The sequence below is a fragment of the Populus nigra genome, chromosome 7 (assembly GCF_951802175.1).
Source record: "Populus nigra chromosome 7, ddPopNigr1.1, whole genome shotgun sequence".
NCBI classification, from domain to species: domain Eukaryota; kingdom Viridiplantae; phylum Streptophyta; class Magnoliopsida; order Malpighiales; family Salicaceae; genus Populus; species Populus nigra.
Genome location: NC_084858.1, coordinates 19,081,008 through 19,096,102, shown reverse-complemented (window position 1 = coordinate 19,096,102; position 15,095 = coordinate 19,081,008). Strand labels below are relative to the sequence as shown.

Below are 15,095 nucleotides of genomic sequence, written 5' to 3'. Positions count from 1 at the left end.
TCACCCAAGGACACTCAAGAATAAATAAATAAAAGAGTACTGTAAGTTATGCTATGATGATTTCTTAAGCCTAATGCATGATAAACCTATGATAAAAATGAATTTTATTCCAGATAAAGATTAATAATATAACTATTAAGAATTTTATTGATTAAATTATGAAACAATTAATGTCACCATACATATTAGGTAAAGGTGGTCGGGAGATTAAAGGAGAAGGACCAACAAACACCTACATGTTGACGATGTTTAAGCAGGGGAATGGGTAATAATAATACCAGAAGTCTCCGTACTATCGGTTTTTGATAAAAACACTCTTGTGATTACGAAGTGTGCAATTGGATCCTTATGGCTTGGTTTATTAGAGGTCCCTCCATTTAGCCCCCGCGGAAATTTGTTAAAATTTATGTGATTTATTTTTAAATTATTTTGATGTGTTTGTATGAAAAATAAATTTTTTTAAAATTAAAAATAATATTATTTTAATACATTTCTGATTAATTTTTTTAAAAAAAGCAATCACTACCATACTTTTAAACATCATAATTTTTTTTATTAATTTTAAATTTTTAAAAAGAGGGAATATATACTTTTTATTTGTTTTGATTTCAAAATAAAAAAGATCAAGATTATGGTTAGAATAAAGTTGTTAAAATTTTTTACCAACTTTTAGCTAGATTGTTTTTCCAATTTCTTTATTTACATTGGACTTTTTGCGCTTTGTTTTAAAAAGACATTTTTCTTAAAAAAAATTATTATCGTTTTAATGTCAATTTTTTTAATTAATTTATGCTATATCTTATTATTTTTTTTATATAATTCTTAATTTTTTTAGCTAGTTGTTTATTTGAAAAGGTGTTTTTTTTTTTACTTCATCAAAGGATGAAAATTATCAATTTATTGATGATACATGCTTGATTTAATTAATTAATTTTTTTAATAAACATGATTTTCTAATTTAGTTTTTCATAAAAATTCTGACTTTATATGTTCGAGATTTCACAATTCTTATATTTCGACATAAAATGTATTCCTTTCGTAACATTTTTCTTTGGATTTTGAAAATTAAATAAAAACTTAGCTAAGAAAATAAAAAGTAAAAATAATCCAGCATAAATTAATAAAAAATTAACAAAAACTTTTTGCTTGTTTTTCTTGTCTTCTTAAAACAAATTAAAAAATATAATGAAAATTAATAAATCATAAAATAATTTCTATCACTAAATAAATAAAGATTTCACAAAAAGCTCTAACAAATTTTGTAATATTTTTCTGATTTTTTTATTTTATCGTTGAATATTTAATCAATTAATATTTTTTTTTATGAAACTATAACTAATAAAAAGCTGATATGTGTCCCCTCGTCCGTCAAAATTAACTGAAAAATAATTAGATAAGAGTATAAAAAGAGTTTTCTTTATAATAACTCAGTTACCTAAATTGAAACAACAAAAATGTACAAGCATGTCAATCGTCATGGAACCTATGAGGTTAGTACAGTACCTCTTTTCTTTTCTTGCTGCCTTTTCTTTTGATTGAATGAATGAATGAATGCTTCACATGATAACATGCATGGCTGCTGGCTGAAGTGATTGTTTTTGCGGTGGAAATCACGTTTTATAAAAAAAAAAAAAAATTTCTTTATTTTCTTTTATTTTGATGCATATTAAAAATAATTTATTTATTTATGTATTTATTTTGCTGAAAGTACTACACTGACAATTACAAACACCATATTCATGTCAGATATCAACAGCATCGGAAGGAAGGAGAGGTGGGAATTTTGCCAATCCATTACTAGTTACTACGTACGTCACCATCTCCTTGTCGATCTCCCAGTTGTTTTTCAGAACCTATATTCATAGCAGCTCATGACTTCACTGGAGTAGGAATCCAGGCACTCTTTCCCTCTCTGAAATATTTCATTAATTTCTTTTTTTTTATATATTTATGTCCTGATTTGCCTAGATCAAAGTTAGAGTGGGGGAACACGGTAGTACTACTCTGCGTCCTCTTGATTTGGCTGTAAATTGCTTATCAGTGAAGCAAGAGGAGGGGTCCTGTTAATATCACTCCGTGCTTGTTAATGTTGGATGCTTTATTATTATTGTTATTTTTTAAAAAATATTTACTGATTCATTTATTTTTTCCCATCCATTTGTCTAGTTTCCAGGTTGTTGCTCATACTCAGGTAAGTCCCATTGAAGTTTTAGATTGTTAATTGTTATTTCTTTTTTCTTTCCTATTTTTAATGCTTAATGCCCTGTTTTGAATATGAATGCAATTTCAAATTCTTTGATTCACATCAATGGAGTTGTCAGGGTTTTTTTTTTTTTTTGTGATATGTTATGTATTTCTAATATCTGACTTGTAAGAATTCAAGTGCGTGGAGTATATTCCTCGGCTTTTATTTTTCATTTTCTTGTCTCTTTGTTCCTCTCATTTTCATGAGCCTCAAAATCATGTGTAAATCGTGAAGGGTCCAGCATGGTTTCATGCCATGTTTCATTGTTTCTCAAGGTCCTGGGAGAAACCTTTAGATTTGATCATGGGCTCGTTGTTGAGACTCCCAATTGTATGCTTTTTGAATGCTCTGTGATATTTTAGTCCTTGCTTTTATCAATGTAAGATTGGCTCAGGTTAGGGACCTTTATTTTTTCAAGATTCTTCGGTGGTTTTTGGTTTCTGGGGTTTTCTCCAGCTTCTTTCATAGTTAGTTTCCTTATTAAAGCACCTTTGTTCGATATTAGCTGTCATGCTAGACACATTAGTGCTCTGGGGATGGTGTTTTTTTCATGTGTCTATTGCTTACTTTACCTTGGTGTGCGATGCGCAAGTGTTTTTCCTATCTCTCTCGAGGGAAATCTTTCATGGATCTTACGTGTGTTGTTTCTGTTTCTGTCTTGCATACTGATTCAGTTTCCTTTTCCTTTTCTGTGATGTTTGCCATCCTGTTGACAAATCTTGACGGTCGATAATGTTCCTGATGTTGTTTTGCACCATTACCCTGCCTGTTTATGGTCTCTAGCTTGTACCATCGCTGCTCATGTTGTTCTTGCCTCCAATCTTGAGTTTTTTTCATCATTCTGCCATTGTTTCCGTCTGTGCATGATGCCTTTCACTAACAAACAAATGTACTCTGCTGTTTATTTCATCACCAACCAATTCAGGTATCTTTCTTATTTTAGTTACTCTGCGATGCCGTGATTGATAACCATTTTACTCTGCGACGGTCTGCTCACTGTTTTATTTCATTCTTTATCACTTAGATAAATTCATGCACCATGGTTTGGTGCTCCCATCATTGGTTTTATTAAAGGAATGGACAGCACGCTGCTATGAAGTCTACTTGAAAGGAACTGTGAGTATACATAGTTATGTATGCATTGGTAATACGTAAGCGAAGAAGAGAGGGGGTAAGAGCTGCAATGAAGATAAAGTGTCACTTAGGCAAATAGATGGGTTGGGTTAGGTAAGAATCTGTGTATGTGACCTGAAGAAAAAAATTAAATTCTTGAGATTGGCAATGAAATGAAGATAATACAGGCTCCACGTACAGAAAAAGTAACATGAGAAAGTTCAAGAGATGATAATTGCTACTAGAAACCATGATATATTAGTTAAAAAGAACAAACTTAGGAGCTAAAGTATGAAAGAGATGGGAAAATGAATGAACATGTACTGGAAAATCAGGATGGAAAATAAAGGATGTCAACTTGTCAAGGTTTTATGATTCCAAAAACTGATTGTATTTTATTTTCATTTATGTTTTGTCTAACCCCTCCCATCTTCTCCAGCTTTTAGTGATTCAGAGGCGCATTACCTGTCTTTCCAGCAACACCATTGTTGTGACATCTTCATTCCCAAATCTCAAGCATACATGTACTTTTTGCAGGATCCCATGAGCTACAGCGTGCAAGTTGTGGAAAAACAAGGATCATTCCTCTATGAAGATGACTATTCCAGCTTTCGACATAGTTTTAAAACCTAGCCTAGTAGTTCGATCCAAGACCTAGCTGATCTTGAACTGAAACCAGGTCGGGTTTAAGTAAAGATAGGGGAACGCAAAAACTCGGGTGACTCGGTCAAAAACCCGAGTTGACCTGATGATTTGGTTGACCTGGCAAGACTTGGTTGTAAACCATAGACTATATATTTTTTTAACAAAAACAACATTGTTTTGTTTTGTTTTTTTTTTTAAATTAGCCTGGTCAAATTTATAATCCAAGTCTTGATCTGGGTTATTCACTTGATCAAGTTTAAAAACTATGTTTTTTAGCCGTGTAGCTGACTTTGAATTTTGGTACGTCATTTAGGATTTTGGTCCATTTGGTTTTTGTCTGGACAAGTCCTCGACTTCTTAACAAAATACACTTTCATATTATAGCTCACGGGCTGTTCTTATGCTATGCAGTCTGTATCTTTTGTCACCAAAAATGTTTAGCCTGGTTTATTTATTTTGCTACACAGAACTAGCTTTTTATGTACTAGCCTTATTAGTGTTGTTGAAGTAGATGCGTTTGTAGCATTTGTTCAACCAAGCGCAGGCACTGATACTAGCTTATTACCATCGGAGATGGCGAGAGAGGGAGGCAGAGCATGGTTGTTTCTGGGTGGCAGATACGCAGGCACAAGGTAAGCACAATTACCTCGTTATTGTGCTTACATTAAATTCTTGGTGGCCAAAAGTGGGCACGTCTACACATCAACCCTCTACAGGTTGTCTCCTCGAAACCAAAGGCATGTACCGACAAAGAAATACAACACTTTTCATCCCTCGTCATATTTTAGCAAAATCCAAAAGCAGAAAAATGATTTCATTTTTAGCGTTATGCAAAGAGAGATGCAGCAAGATAGAGGAGTGAGTGAAGATGTGGAGCCAAATTAAGAAGGCAGATTGAAGCCGACGCAGGGAGATGATCAACAGCAGTAGCATCCACAGAAGTGCCAGTCGCTGTCTCTCTGAATACTTTGTTTTTTGGTTCTGAATATGAAGTTTTCTTATTAAAACAATTGAGGTTTGTTTGAAATAATATAATATAATGTAATCAGTAATGGAAACTGTAATAGTGAACAACACAGTGAGAATCAAATCTGGGATAAAACCATGTAAAAAAAAATAATTAGGGATTAAATTCAAAAATAAAATAAATTAAGAAAATGATAATAAAAAATAGTAAATAAAAGAATGAGGATTAAAATTTGATAAAGAAACTAAATGAAATAAAATGTTGAGGGAAAAAATTAAAATAAAAATCATAAGAAAAGGATAAAAAATATAACAATTAAAAGAATAAAAATTAAAATTAAATAAAAAAATTAAAAAAAATGAAATGATGGACAAAATTGATCAAGAAAAGTAAAACACAAAAAAATCGCGAACAAACGAATAACAAATATCTAAAGGGGGCATGTGAGATTCATTGCAGCTTCCCCCATGTTTTCCTATTCATCACTACAATTTATTATTTCTATCAAAAATTGAATGCTTTACATGGTTCATAAATTATTATTAATTTGTTTCGGGATATTTTTGTCAATTTAATGTTATATAAACAATAAAATAATTAAAATACTCTCAAGAGCAAAAAAAAAAAATAGGTGATGTCTGGTAAAGGTATTTAAGTATTTTTTTTTATACACAGTAGAGTTACATTTTTACCCTTAGATAAAAGACATTTAATTCATTGTTGTCAGTAGTATTTTGATCTTTTAATCTCGGTTTGGTTTATTAATTGCAAGTTTGGTTGATGGTAGTTATGTAATTTACCATTAAAATAATAATTTCTTACTTAAAAAGATGTTGGTGTGTTGGAGTCACCGTAAATTTTAAGCAGCGTGTGCGACGGTTTTAGGTTGTCAAAAATGTTTGTTTGTCATCTCAGATTATTTCTCGTCGTCTCCTCTTCCATTAAGCGTCGCGTGTGCTCCAAATCTGTCCAGTGTATTGCCGACGACCGTTTCTTTTTTTCCTTCCTTCATTTCTCTCTCCTACCTCTGTAAATACACTATGGTCCTTATTTTTTTGTTATTTCAAATTCATACCTTTTGAGTTATGATTACTGTTTTTTAGTCTTTTTTTTTGTTGAAGTTTTGTTTGTTTTCAATTTAACCCTTGATTCTTAATTTGTATATATAAAGTATTTCAATTCAGTCCTTTTACTTTTAATTTCTTAATTTATTTTTCTTTGCTCTTTTAAGAAAGTTTTTATGGCTTGCAATTTAATCCTTCAAATCAAGTTTATGATTTTTGTTTTTCAATAATAATAGTGATTTCAACTTGGTCCATTTTCTTTTGATTTTCTTATTGTTTTTCTTGGTCTTTTTGTCAAAGTTTTTATGGTTTTTAATTTTACTATTCAAATCAAGTTCATGGTTTTTATTTTTTTCAACAACAACAACAACAATAATAATTGTAATGTTAGTTGTAACAACAACAACGACGACGACGACGATAATTATAATGACAGTGGTCATAATAATAATAGTAATAGTGATTGTATTACTTATTAATAATAGTAGTTATCATGATATTGATCCTTATTTTTTGAATTGTTATTTTTTTTAAAATATTTGTATGATTATATTTTTCTTCTTCCAATTTCATCCTTTAATTTTTTTTTTGAAATTGGACTTTGTGATTTTTCTAGATTGAGTGCTTCAAGTTTAATGACTTGGATTACAGGTTTAAAAAAAGTTTAACACATTTTTTTAAAAAAATCTTTATAATTCTTTTTATTTTTAATCGGGTTATTTCAGTCGCATAATTTAGACTGCGGATTTGACAAGATGTCCCATGTTGGCTTAACTCTTATTATCGTTTTACATATTTGTCATAAACAGTTTTTTATATCTTTTTTTCAATACCTGAACATTGTTTTTTTTTCAAAAAATTGTTCAGCCTCGTGGCAAAGCGCAGGTACAAAAGCTAGAGATGACTAAATTCGATAAAAAAAACTAAATGAAACAAAATGTCTAGGGATGAAATTGAAAAAAAAAATTAACTTCAAAAAGCATGTAAAGCAAAACAAATAGTAATTAAAAGAATGAGGGTCAAAATTAATAGAAATTGAATATGAAGGACACAATCAATTTTTAAAAGGGTTGACACAAATTTTTGGGCTATGAGAAAGAATAGAGAGAAAAAGAAAAAAAAATCTCCAGAGCCTAACCACACCTTTGTTGTGAACACGTGCGGATGTGCCCCACCAAAGTGAAGAGATTAGTATGTCGCTTCGAATTCCATAATGGACGACTGATTTTGGTAACCGAATGACCCCGCATGTGCCACCTGAAAGGTGCTGGGGACGCCATGCGCTGATGCTTGTGTTGTACATGTCAATAATTTTTTAATAATATTTAATTTTTTAAAATTACCAAACAACCCCTATGTCAACCCCAAAATAAAATAAAAACTCATAAGAAAAAGACAAGAATGCGAACCATGCTCATATTTTTTGTTTTTAAAAGCATCAAGGTTATTTTACCTAATTACCTTTTCTAGTTATTTTAAATTATTTAGATTTTTGCAATTTGTTTTTATTTAAAACACAATGCTTCGGATACAAAAAGGGTTTTTGTTCTTAAAAAAGAGGAAATGAATTGATTAAAAATGTAGTTTTGATAGAAGATATATATTTTTCCTAATTATTTTAAATTATTAAATGTTTTGAAAAAAATATATTTTAATTGCCTTTACTTGTAATTCAAAAAAAAAAGGTCACTACTATAAAAATATAAAATATTTGTTTAATAAATTTTTTTTTAAGAATTTAAATCATAGCCTTTTCTAATTGTTTTTCTTCTATTGTTTAAACTTTTTATTGAATGAAATATGTTGCTAAAAAAATCATTTTGTTGCAAAAAAATAAAATAAAATAAATCATAAAGACTAATTTGAAAAAACATTTTCTCTGTAATTTTATTTGTTGTCTTTTCCATGAAAATATATTTATTCACTATCATATCATTAAATAAAAAATAGATTCTAAAAAGTTCTTTGTTGTAGGGTGCAAGTAACTTTTTTTATTTATTATACAAGAAACTAAAGGAGGTTGACATTTTATTGTAGCCCACCTCACATAACACTATGGATCATACTATTTATTTCGATCAATGAAGTTTATTTTCTTGTCATCAAACTTTTAAACCTTCCAATTGCATCCTCCCAAGGTAGTTGGGTTGGTTAGGTTTCAATTTTGCTAAATCAAGATTTAATTGGGACTGAAAATAGAAAATAGAAAAATAGAGATTGCATTTGACAAAGAACACCAAAACAAGCTCAGGTAGATTTTGCACATGAAACTTTAGTCTGATATTAAGAGTTTTTATTTTTTTTATTATTTGATCCTTGTTTTTTTTAATTAACATTTTAATATCAAATTTTATTTTTTTTACATTTCAGTATTTGTAATTGGGAATAAAAATATAAATTAAAAAATTAAGAATTACATTTGATAAAGAACAACAAAACAAGCCCCAAGGTAGATTTTGCGCACAAAAATGTAGTTTAATCCTAAGAGTTTCCATTTTTCTATCATTTGTTTTTTTTTGAATTAATATTTTAATACCAAACTTTATTTTTTTTCACGTTTTAGTACATTTTATTAACAATATTTTTTTTCTCCTAAAAATTAACATTTTCTCATTTTATTATTTAATTATTGTTAATGATTCCTTTTTATTTATTATTTCATTTATTTTGTTAATAATAAACAATATCATTTTGTTTTCTAATAAAGAAATCATGAATTTAAGTTGCAAGCCTCATTCTTCCATGTTAGCAAATTTAACCTAGTATCTTTTGAAAAGTAAGATAAATATTTGTTTTTTAAAATATTTTTTACTTGAAAATATATTAAAATAATATATTTTTTAAAATAAAATTTTAATATTAATACATTAAAAATTATCCAAATATAGAAATTTTTTTTATAAACTATAATTTAAAAATAAAAATAAAAATAAAAATAAATTAAAATTTTTCTTGAACACAATCCCACGCAACCAATTGAAATCCTAGTCGTAGCGCAGCACGGGTGCAAGGCTGGAGGTATCTATAACATATATGTACGAGTTATGATGCCTGTTATCGCAGTAGATCATGTACTGTAATCCTCAACGCCACGTGTTGTAATCCTAAAGTAGAGTCCACCTATCAGGTTCCTTTGCTAGAATGAAATGGGACCCAGCTAATAATAAGTCTCTCAAATTTTTGACTTGGGATTGGGCCCACCTCTGGCCACCACTGTCTTTATGGATTGAATGATAAAAAGAGCACCTCACGTGGAGTCTGAACCAAAGGGACTGTCCACCACAATAAAAAGGAACATTGCTGTCCAAATTCATAAAAACAAAAAAGATATAAATACAAAATCAGTCCTCTACGTATAACGCATTTTACATACCAGTCCTCCATTTTCAAAACTTTTCTGAATATGGACTCAACGTTTCAACATCAACACTGATTGGTCCACTACTGTTTATTTTCCTTGCAAGAACATGCATGCTTTGACATGATCTTATCCTACTATCATTTTAGAGTATTTACACTAATAATTTTTATTTAAATTTAAAAACTATCAATTTAAACCTGATTATAAATCAATATAACTTATAAATAGCTTAAAAATCGTTTTTTTTTATCATGAAAATTAAACTAAAAACCATATTATACAGGCAAATAACAGGTTAAAAACGTTGTTCTTTTGTACAAACTAAAAAGGATAAAATAATATTGGATACCATCTAAAAAAAGATTGGAGTTTCATGAGAACATGATGCGCTTGCTCAAACAATAACTTAATTTGCATACCTAAACCATTGAAATTAGATCTTCCCTGTTCACCACAAACAGCACAAAACAAGAGTTTCCATCAATATTCTCTTTCTTGCATACCTAAACCACTGAAATATTATAAGAAACATCTCTCTCGAACATTTTATGAAACATGTTGCGTGCATAACTCACACCATTTTTACTATGCACATCAAAGAAAATATTAAATACTTTCTTTTCAGGGAAGCAAGAACCCCAATTAATCACACAATTCATCCAAAATAGTCATCGTTGAATTAAAATAGGAAAGTGATGGGTTGTAAATTGCACAACGATGCTATATTCCATGGTCAAATTTAACACGAGTGGAGGGATGAAGGTGGTGAAAGCAAGTGCAAGTTCTTAAAATAAGGAGTGAGTGGTGGTAGATATGGAGGAAGGGAGAAAAGAAATAAAATAATTTCACATTAGCAAAATGTATTAATTGTCTTAATATTGGAAGTTTAGTGCATAGCGTTTGTTTTTATTTTTGAAGGTATTTTTTTATTTTTTTTATTTAAGAAAACATTAAATTGATTTTTTTAGAGTATTTTTTGATGATTTTGATATGCCATTAAAAGTATAAAATATTATTTAATATATTTTTAATTTAAAAATCTTTTTTTAAAAAAAAACATACAAGGCGCTGAGGACACACTTCTCTATCATTAATTTAATGGCTAACTTACAATGTTGAAAGGCTGAGCCATGTTTTTCTAAGTTCTGAACATCGGGACTGATCTGTGAAGCAGATCACACGTCGAGGCCTGATTTTTCTCCTGTTTTTTTTTTAAAAAGGGAAAATTAAAAGCTTGTCGACACATCAACAAAGCAAAATTTTTCTTTTTGTTAAAAAAAATTGCTTTTGAAAGCTTACCCCATATAATTCTCACTCATTATGTTTGTTGCTTAAAGCTCGTCCAGCTCTTCCTCCCTTATCCTCTCTCTAACATCAATTCTCAAGGGAGGGAATTCCAGGCACCCAAAAGAGAAACGAGAAACCTGAAAAAGGGTCTCTCTCTCTCTCCCCCTCAACACAGTCTCCTATCCTCTACTCTAGTAAATATTCAGTCTTTTTCTCATAGAAAATATAAACAGAAAGAAAGAAGGAAAAAAGCCTTTGGAGAAATTCCCACATATTAATTTTCATGCTATCATGGAAGGAGGTGATGATCAGCTCCACCACTACCACCACAAACACCGCCCAAACTTCCCATTCCAATTACTGGAAAAGAAAGAAGACGAGCCTTGCTCGTCCTCTTCTCCTTACCCTTCTCTTCCCATCTCCACTACCGAACCAGACAACGACAACAACAGCAACAAAACTAACTCAAACCTCTCTACCTCTAATCTCCAAATTGTTTCTGCAGAGCAATCGAAGAAACCCCCTCCAAAACGAACATCAACAAAGGACAGACACACCAAGGTGGATGGACGTGGCCGCAGAATTCGCATGCCAGCTCTCTGCGCTGCTAGGGTTTTTCAGCTCACTAAAGAACTTGGCCACAAATCAGACGGTGAAACCGTCGAGTGGTTACTTCAACAAGCAGAACCAGCTGTGATCGCTGCCACAGGCACCGGAACAATCCCTGCTAATTTCACTTCCCTTAACATATCCTTGCGTAGCTCAGGTTCAAGCATGTCAATTCCGTCTCAGCTAAGATCAGGGAGTTTTAGCCCAAACTTTTCACTTCAACAACGTAGTCGCAGTTTGTTTCCTGGAATTGGGCTAGAGACCTCACAACCACCGACATTTTTAAGTTTCCAATCTAGTAGCAATCTGAACGCAATGATGCAAGCAAAGCAAGAATTACGAGACAGTTCTTCACTGGAGTTATCAACGGAGACAGAAGAGAGTTTCAACAGGAAAAGAAGGCCCGAGCAAGATTTATCATCATCGCAACAGCATCAGATGGGAAGCTACCTGTTGCAATCCAGTAGTGGGGCAGTTCCAGCTAGTCATGGACAAATTCCAGCAAATTTTTGGATGCTGGCTAATTCCAATAATAATCAAGTCATGAGCGGAGATCCTATATGGACATTTCCTTCTGTTAATAACAGTGGTTTGTACAGGAGCACCATGTCTAGTGGGTTACATTTTATGAATTTTCCTGCTCCTGTTACCTTATTGCCTAGCCAGCAACTGGGGTCTACAAGTATTGGTGGGTCTAGTGCTGGTAATAGTGGGATGAGTGAATTAGGTCATTTGAATATGCTAGCTGGATTAAACCCCTACCGGGCATCCGGCATATCGGAATCACAGGCGAGCGGGTCTCACTCACATCATGGTGGCGGTGGTGGAGGAAGCGATGATCGGCATGATACAACAAGTCATCACTCATAGAGATGGAAAAAAAGCATCATCATGATCATCAACCCTCCACTTGTGTAGTTTTTATGTGTAGCACACGTGAGGTTTGATTGTTCTTGAAATATTGGAGTTTTGTTTTCCTTATCCTTGAATTATTATTCCAATATTTTTTTTTGTGTGTGATTAAAATGGGGTTTTAGCTAGGGTTTGTGGGACTTAAAGACAGTACTATTTTAAACAGGGTGTTGGGTTGGGTGGTGGTTTTAATAAAAGGCCTCGTTTGGGTTTTTCATTTCACTTATTTATTACTCCTACAGAACATCTATCTCTCATCATCATTGTTAGTGCAATATCTTTTCTTTTTTCTTTTCCTTTCTGGCCAAAGCTGCTGCTGCTGCTACCTGTAATACAATTCATGTGCTTTAATGGTGTTGGAGAAAATGACATTTACACACACGCTAATGTTGTTATGCTGTATGGATGGTAAGTCTCCCACGTAGACGACATACATTGAGTTCTCTCTTTCTCCTTCCTTTTTCTCTATAGAGATTGATGGTGAAAAGGCCTGGGTGTATTCAATTAAATAAATCACTTTAAAAGGTTTGTCAAAGCTGGCGAGAGAGATGAAATTGACCACATTGTTACTGCAATGCAATGTAGTGTTGCTTTTTCTCACATTCTGATTCCAAATCTCTGCCATGAATCTCAAGGTTTTACTGCATCAATGATTAAGATTTTTTTTCAGAGAGAAGGGGGAGGGACCCAGACCTTATCAGTTCCAGCTGTTGGCTCAGGTGGTGGGCCTAGATGCCGGTTATTGCCCGAACCAATGTACAATGTCACTGACAAAGAGGTGGATCATTCCTCTCTTTTTTTTATGGCAAGTTCTACAATGCCGCAGCCATCAAAACCTTGACGCGTGGTCCTTCGTTTTTTAAATCACACACATCAGGTTGCCGTTGCCAAATAGGTAAGCCTTGGTAGAGTCCACCCACCAGCGGTGGTGCTCCCCATCTTGATGGCATGAATGCATGCCACCCTTCCTGGCTTAATAATTACTGACTGGGCTTCCATGTGGTTGGAGACAATTCTACTACAACCTTAATTAATTATCTTTCAAACTAAAAAAAAATTTAAATATATCATTTCCATTTCCAAATCTAATTCATAACCACTTTAAATCTATTGAATTTTCAAGATTTTGAATTGACAACCTATCATTCATAACCCAAAACCAAAAGTCTTGTAGTTAGGCCCTCAACCTATCTTTGACACACGCAGTATTCACACATACATATATTTATATCAAGTCATGAAACACAGCAGCCTTCCCCTATTTTGCAAGTATACTGTGAAGAACCATCCAAGAAAGCAGCTTCAAGGAATTCGAGGCCAGGAGCAAATGCCATGCCATGCCCAGGTAATTGCTAGTATTTCTCTTGTCTGACAACAATATTGTGTTTGTGTTATCTTGTTAATTTGACGTTGTTGCCTTGTAGTAAATGAGGCTGCAGTTTGTTTTGCTTATTAATAGCAGCTAGTCTGGTCCAGCAGTTGTGCTGGCAATGGAAAGGAAAACCGGTCAAATTAAGGAAGAAGAATTCTTGGAGTTGGCGAAGGAGAAGGTTCTCCAAAGAGGAAACAGGTTGGTTTGTTTTCTTGAATTTGATTGTTGCAATCCAAGATAGTGCATCTGTACACATGAATAGAGTGGATAGATGAGATGTTGGCATTATTCATTAAATAGCTAACAGTATTTTTGGTTCGATTTTTAAAATAAAATCAATGGTTTTAACTAGATTGATTTTTGTCTATAAATGAATTGAAGCTGGAATATATGAATATGTTTATTAGAAAAAAATTAGCCTCTCGCACTTTATTATGTTGATGGAACGCAGCTGAATGATGTATCTAAAAATTTGTAGGCATATGAATATTAAATGCCAGAAGTGACGGTGTGGAAAAATGTTAGAGCCTGGAAAGTTAGATGAATGCAACACCGACTGTGATGTCTAATACTGGACCTTTCAGGTATGTGCTTGATAAGGCAGCCATAGGTGAATCAAGTTATGGCATTAGTTTTTAAATATTAGAATTTGTAGAATCTCTCAGATCAGTTTTGCATTAGTGTGTGATGGTTGGAGAGACGGTGAAGTCTAGTTTATAGAACAAAAAAGGGATTTGATGCTTTGAGTTTTGTAGATAGCATTATAACCTGTTAAATAAAAGGTAAGAAATTTCTTATAAGGCTATTATGACCTAATGTTACCATATGAATTATGGATATGGGTTCCATTAAGATGATAAATTTTTTGATTAAATTCTAAGAAGAGATTTTAACCAATTTGTGAGAAATTTAAAGAAGAAATTTCTTTAAATTCTAAGAATTATGGATATAGATTTTAACCAATTTATAAGGCTACGAAGTATTTTTCAAATGTAAATAATTCAAAAAGAAAAGAAAAGAAAAGAAAAAGACTTGAATCCGTGATTTATTTTATAAATATAAAGAACTCACAACCATTGAATCAGAAATCTATTGATTAATTCCTCCTAACCTCAACAAAAATTACATTGCTTTTTATGCTTCATTCAAAACATGGTTGCCTCCTATGCAGCTTCTAGTGGAACCAAAAACCAACAACCAACAACCAGCAGCAGTATTACCTTATTATGAGTACATTTCTCATACTCTGTGAAATCCATAACTACTGTGTGTATTTGTGAGAATAGAGGATTCATGAATGCTCTCCTTCGATTGAGATCACGAATGAGTTGTCGGGAAAGTTAGGAATTCGGGTTTAAAATAACATCCTTTCATGGAGATTTGTCCTAACACAACTTTTATGTTGCTGCACTGAAAACCACAACTATGCACATATAAAAAAGCATTATAACATGATGAAAAGGAAAAAAATAGGTTAAAAGAAAAAGGTTCATGCCGGATTGACAATATTGCAAAACTTT

At 32.1% G+C, this 15,095-nt stretch overlaps 1 protein-coding gene and 1 long non-coding RNA gene across 3 annotated transcripts; both read left to right on the top strand.

The window, feature by feature from the left end:
• Nucleotides 1–1,410: 1,410 nt before the first annotated feature.
• On the top strand, nt 1,411–5,061 carry LOC133698997 (uncharacterized). 2 transcript variants are annotated; one of them, XR_009843223.1, is made up of 5 exons: nt 1,411–1,490; nt 1,747–3,170; nt 3,270–3,361; nt 3,896–4,635; nt 4,720–5,061. It is a non-coding gene; the product is annotated as an uncharacterized LOC133698997 (long non-coding RNA). The 2 variants fall into 2 exon arrangements; XR_009843222.1 differs by lacking the exon at nt 1,411–1,490 and having other exon boundaries at nt 1,576–3,170.
• Nucleotides 5,062–10,699: 5,638 nt separating this feature from the next.
• On the top strand, nt 10,700–12,425 carry LOC133699863 (transcription factor TCP14-like). Its single transcript, XM_062123363.1, has one exon. It carries the CDS (start codon nt 10,974–10,976, stop codon nt 12,159–12,161), a length of 1,188 nt encoding a protein of 395 aa, XP_061979347.1. The 5' UTR covers nt 10,700–10,973; the 3' UTR covers nt 12,162–12,425.
• Nucleotides 12,426–15,095: the final 2,670 nt, after the last annotated feature.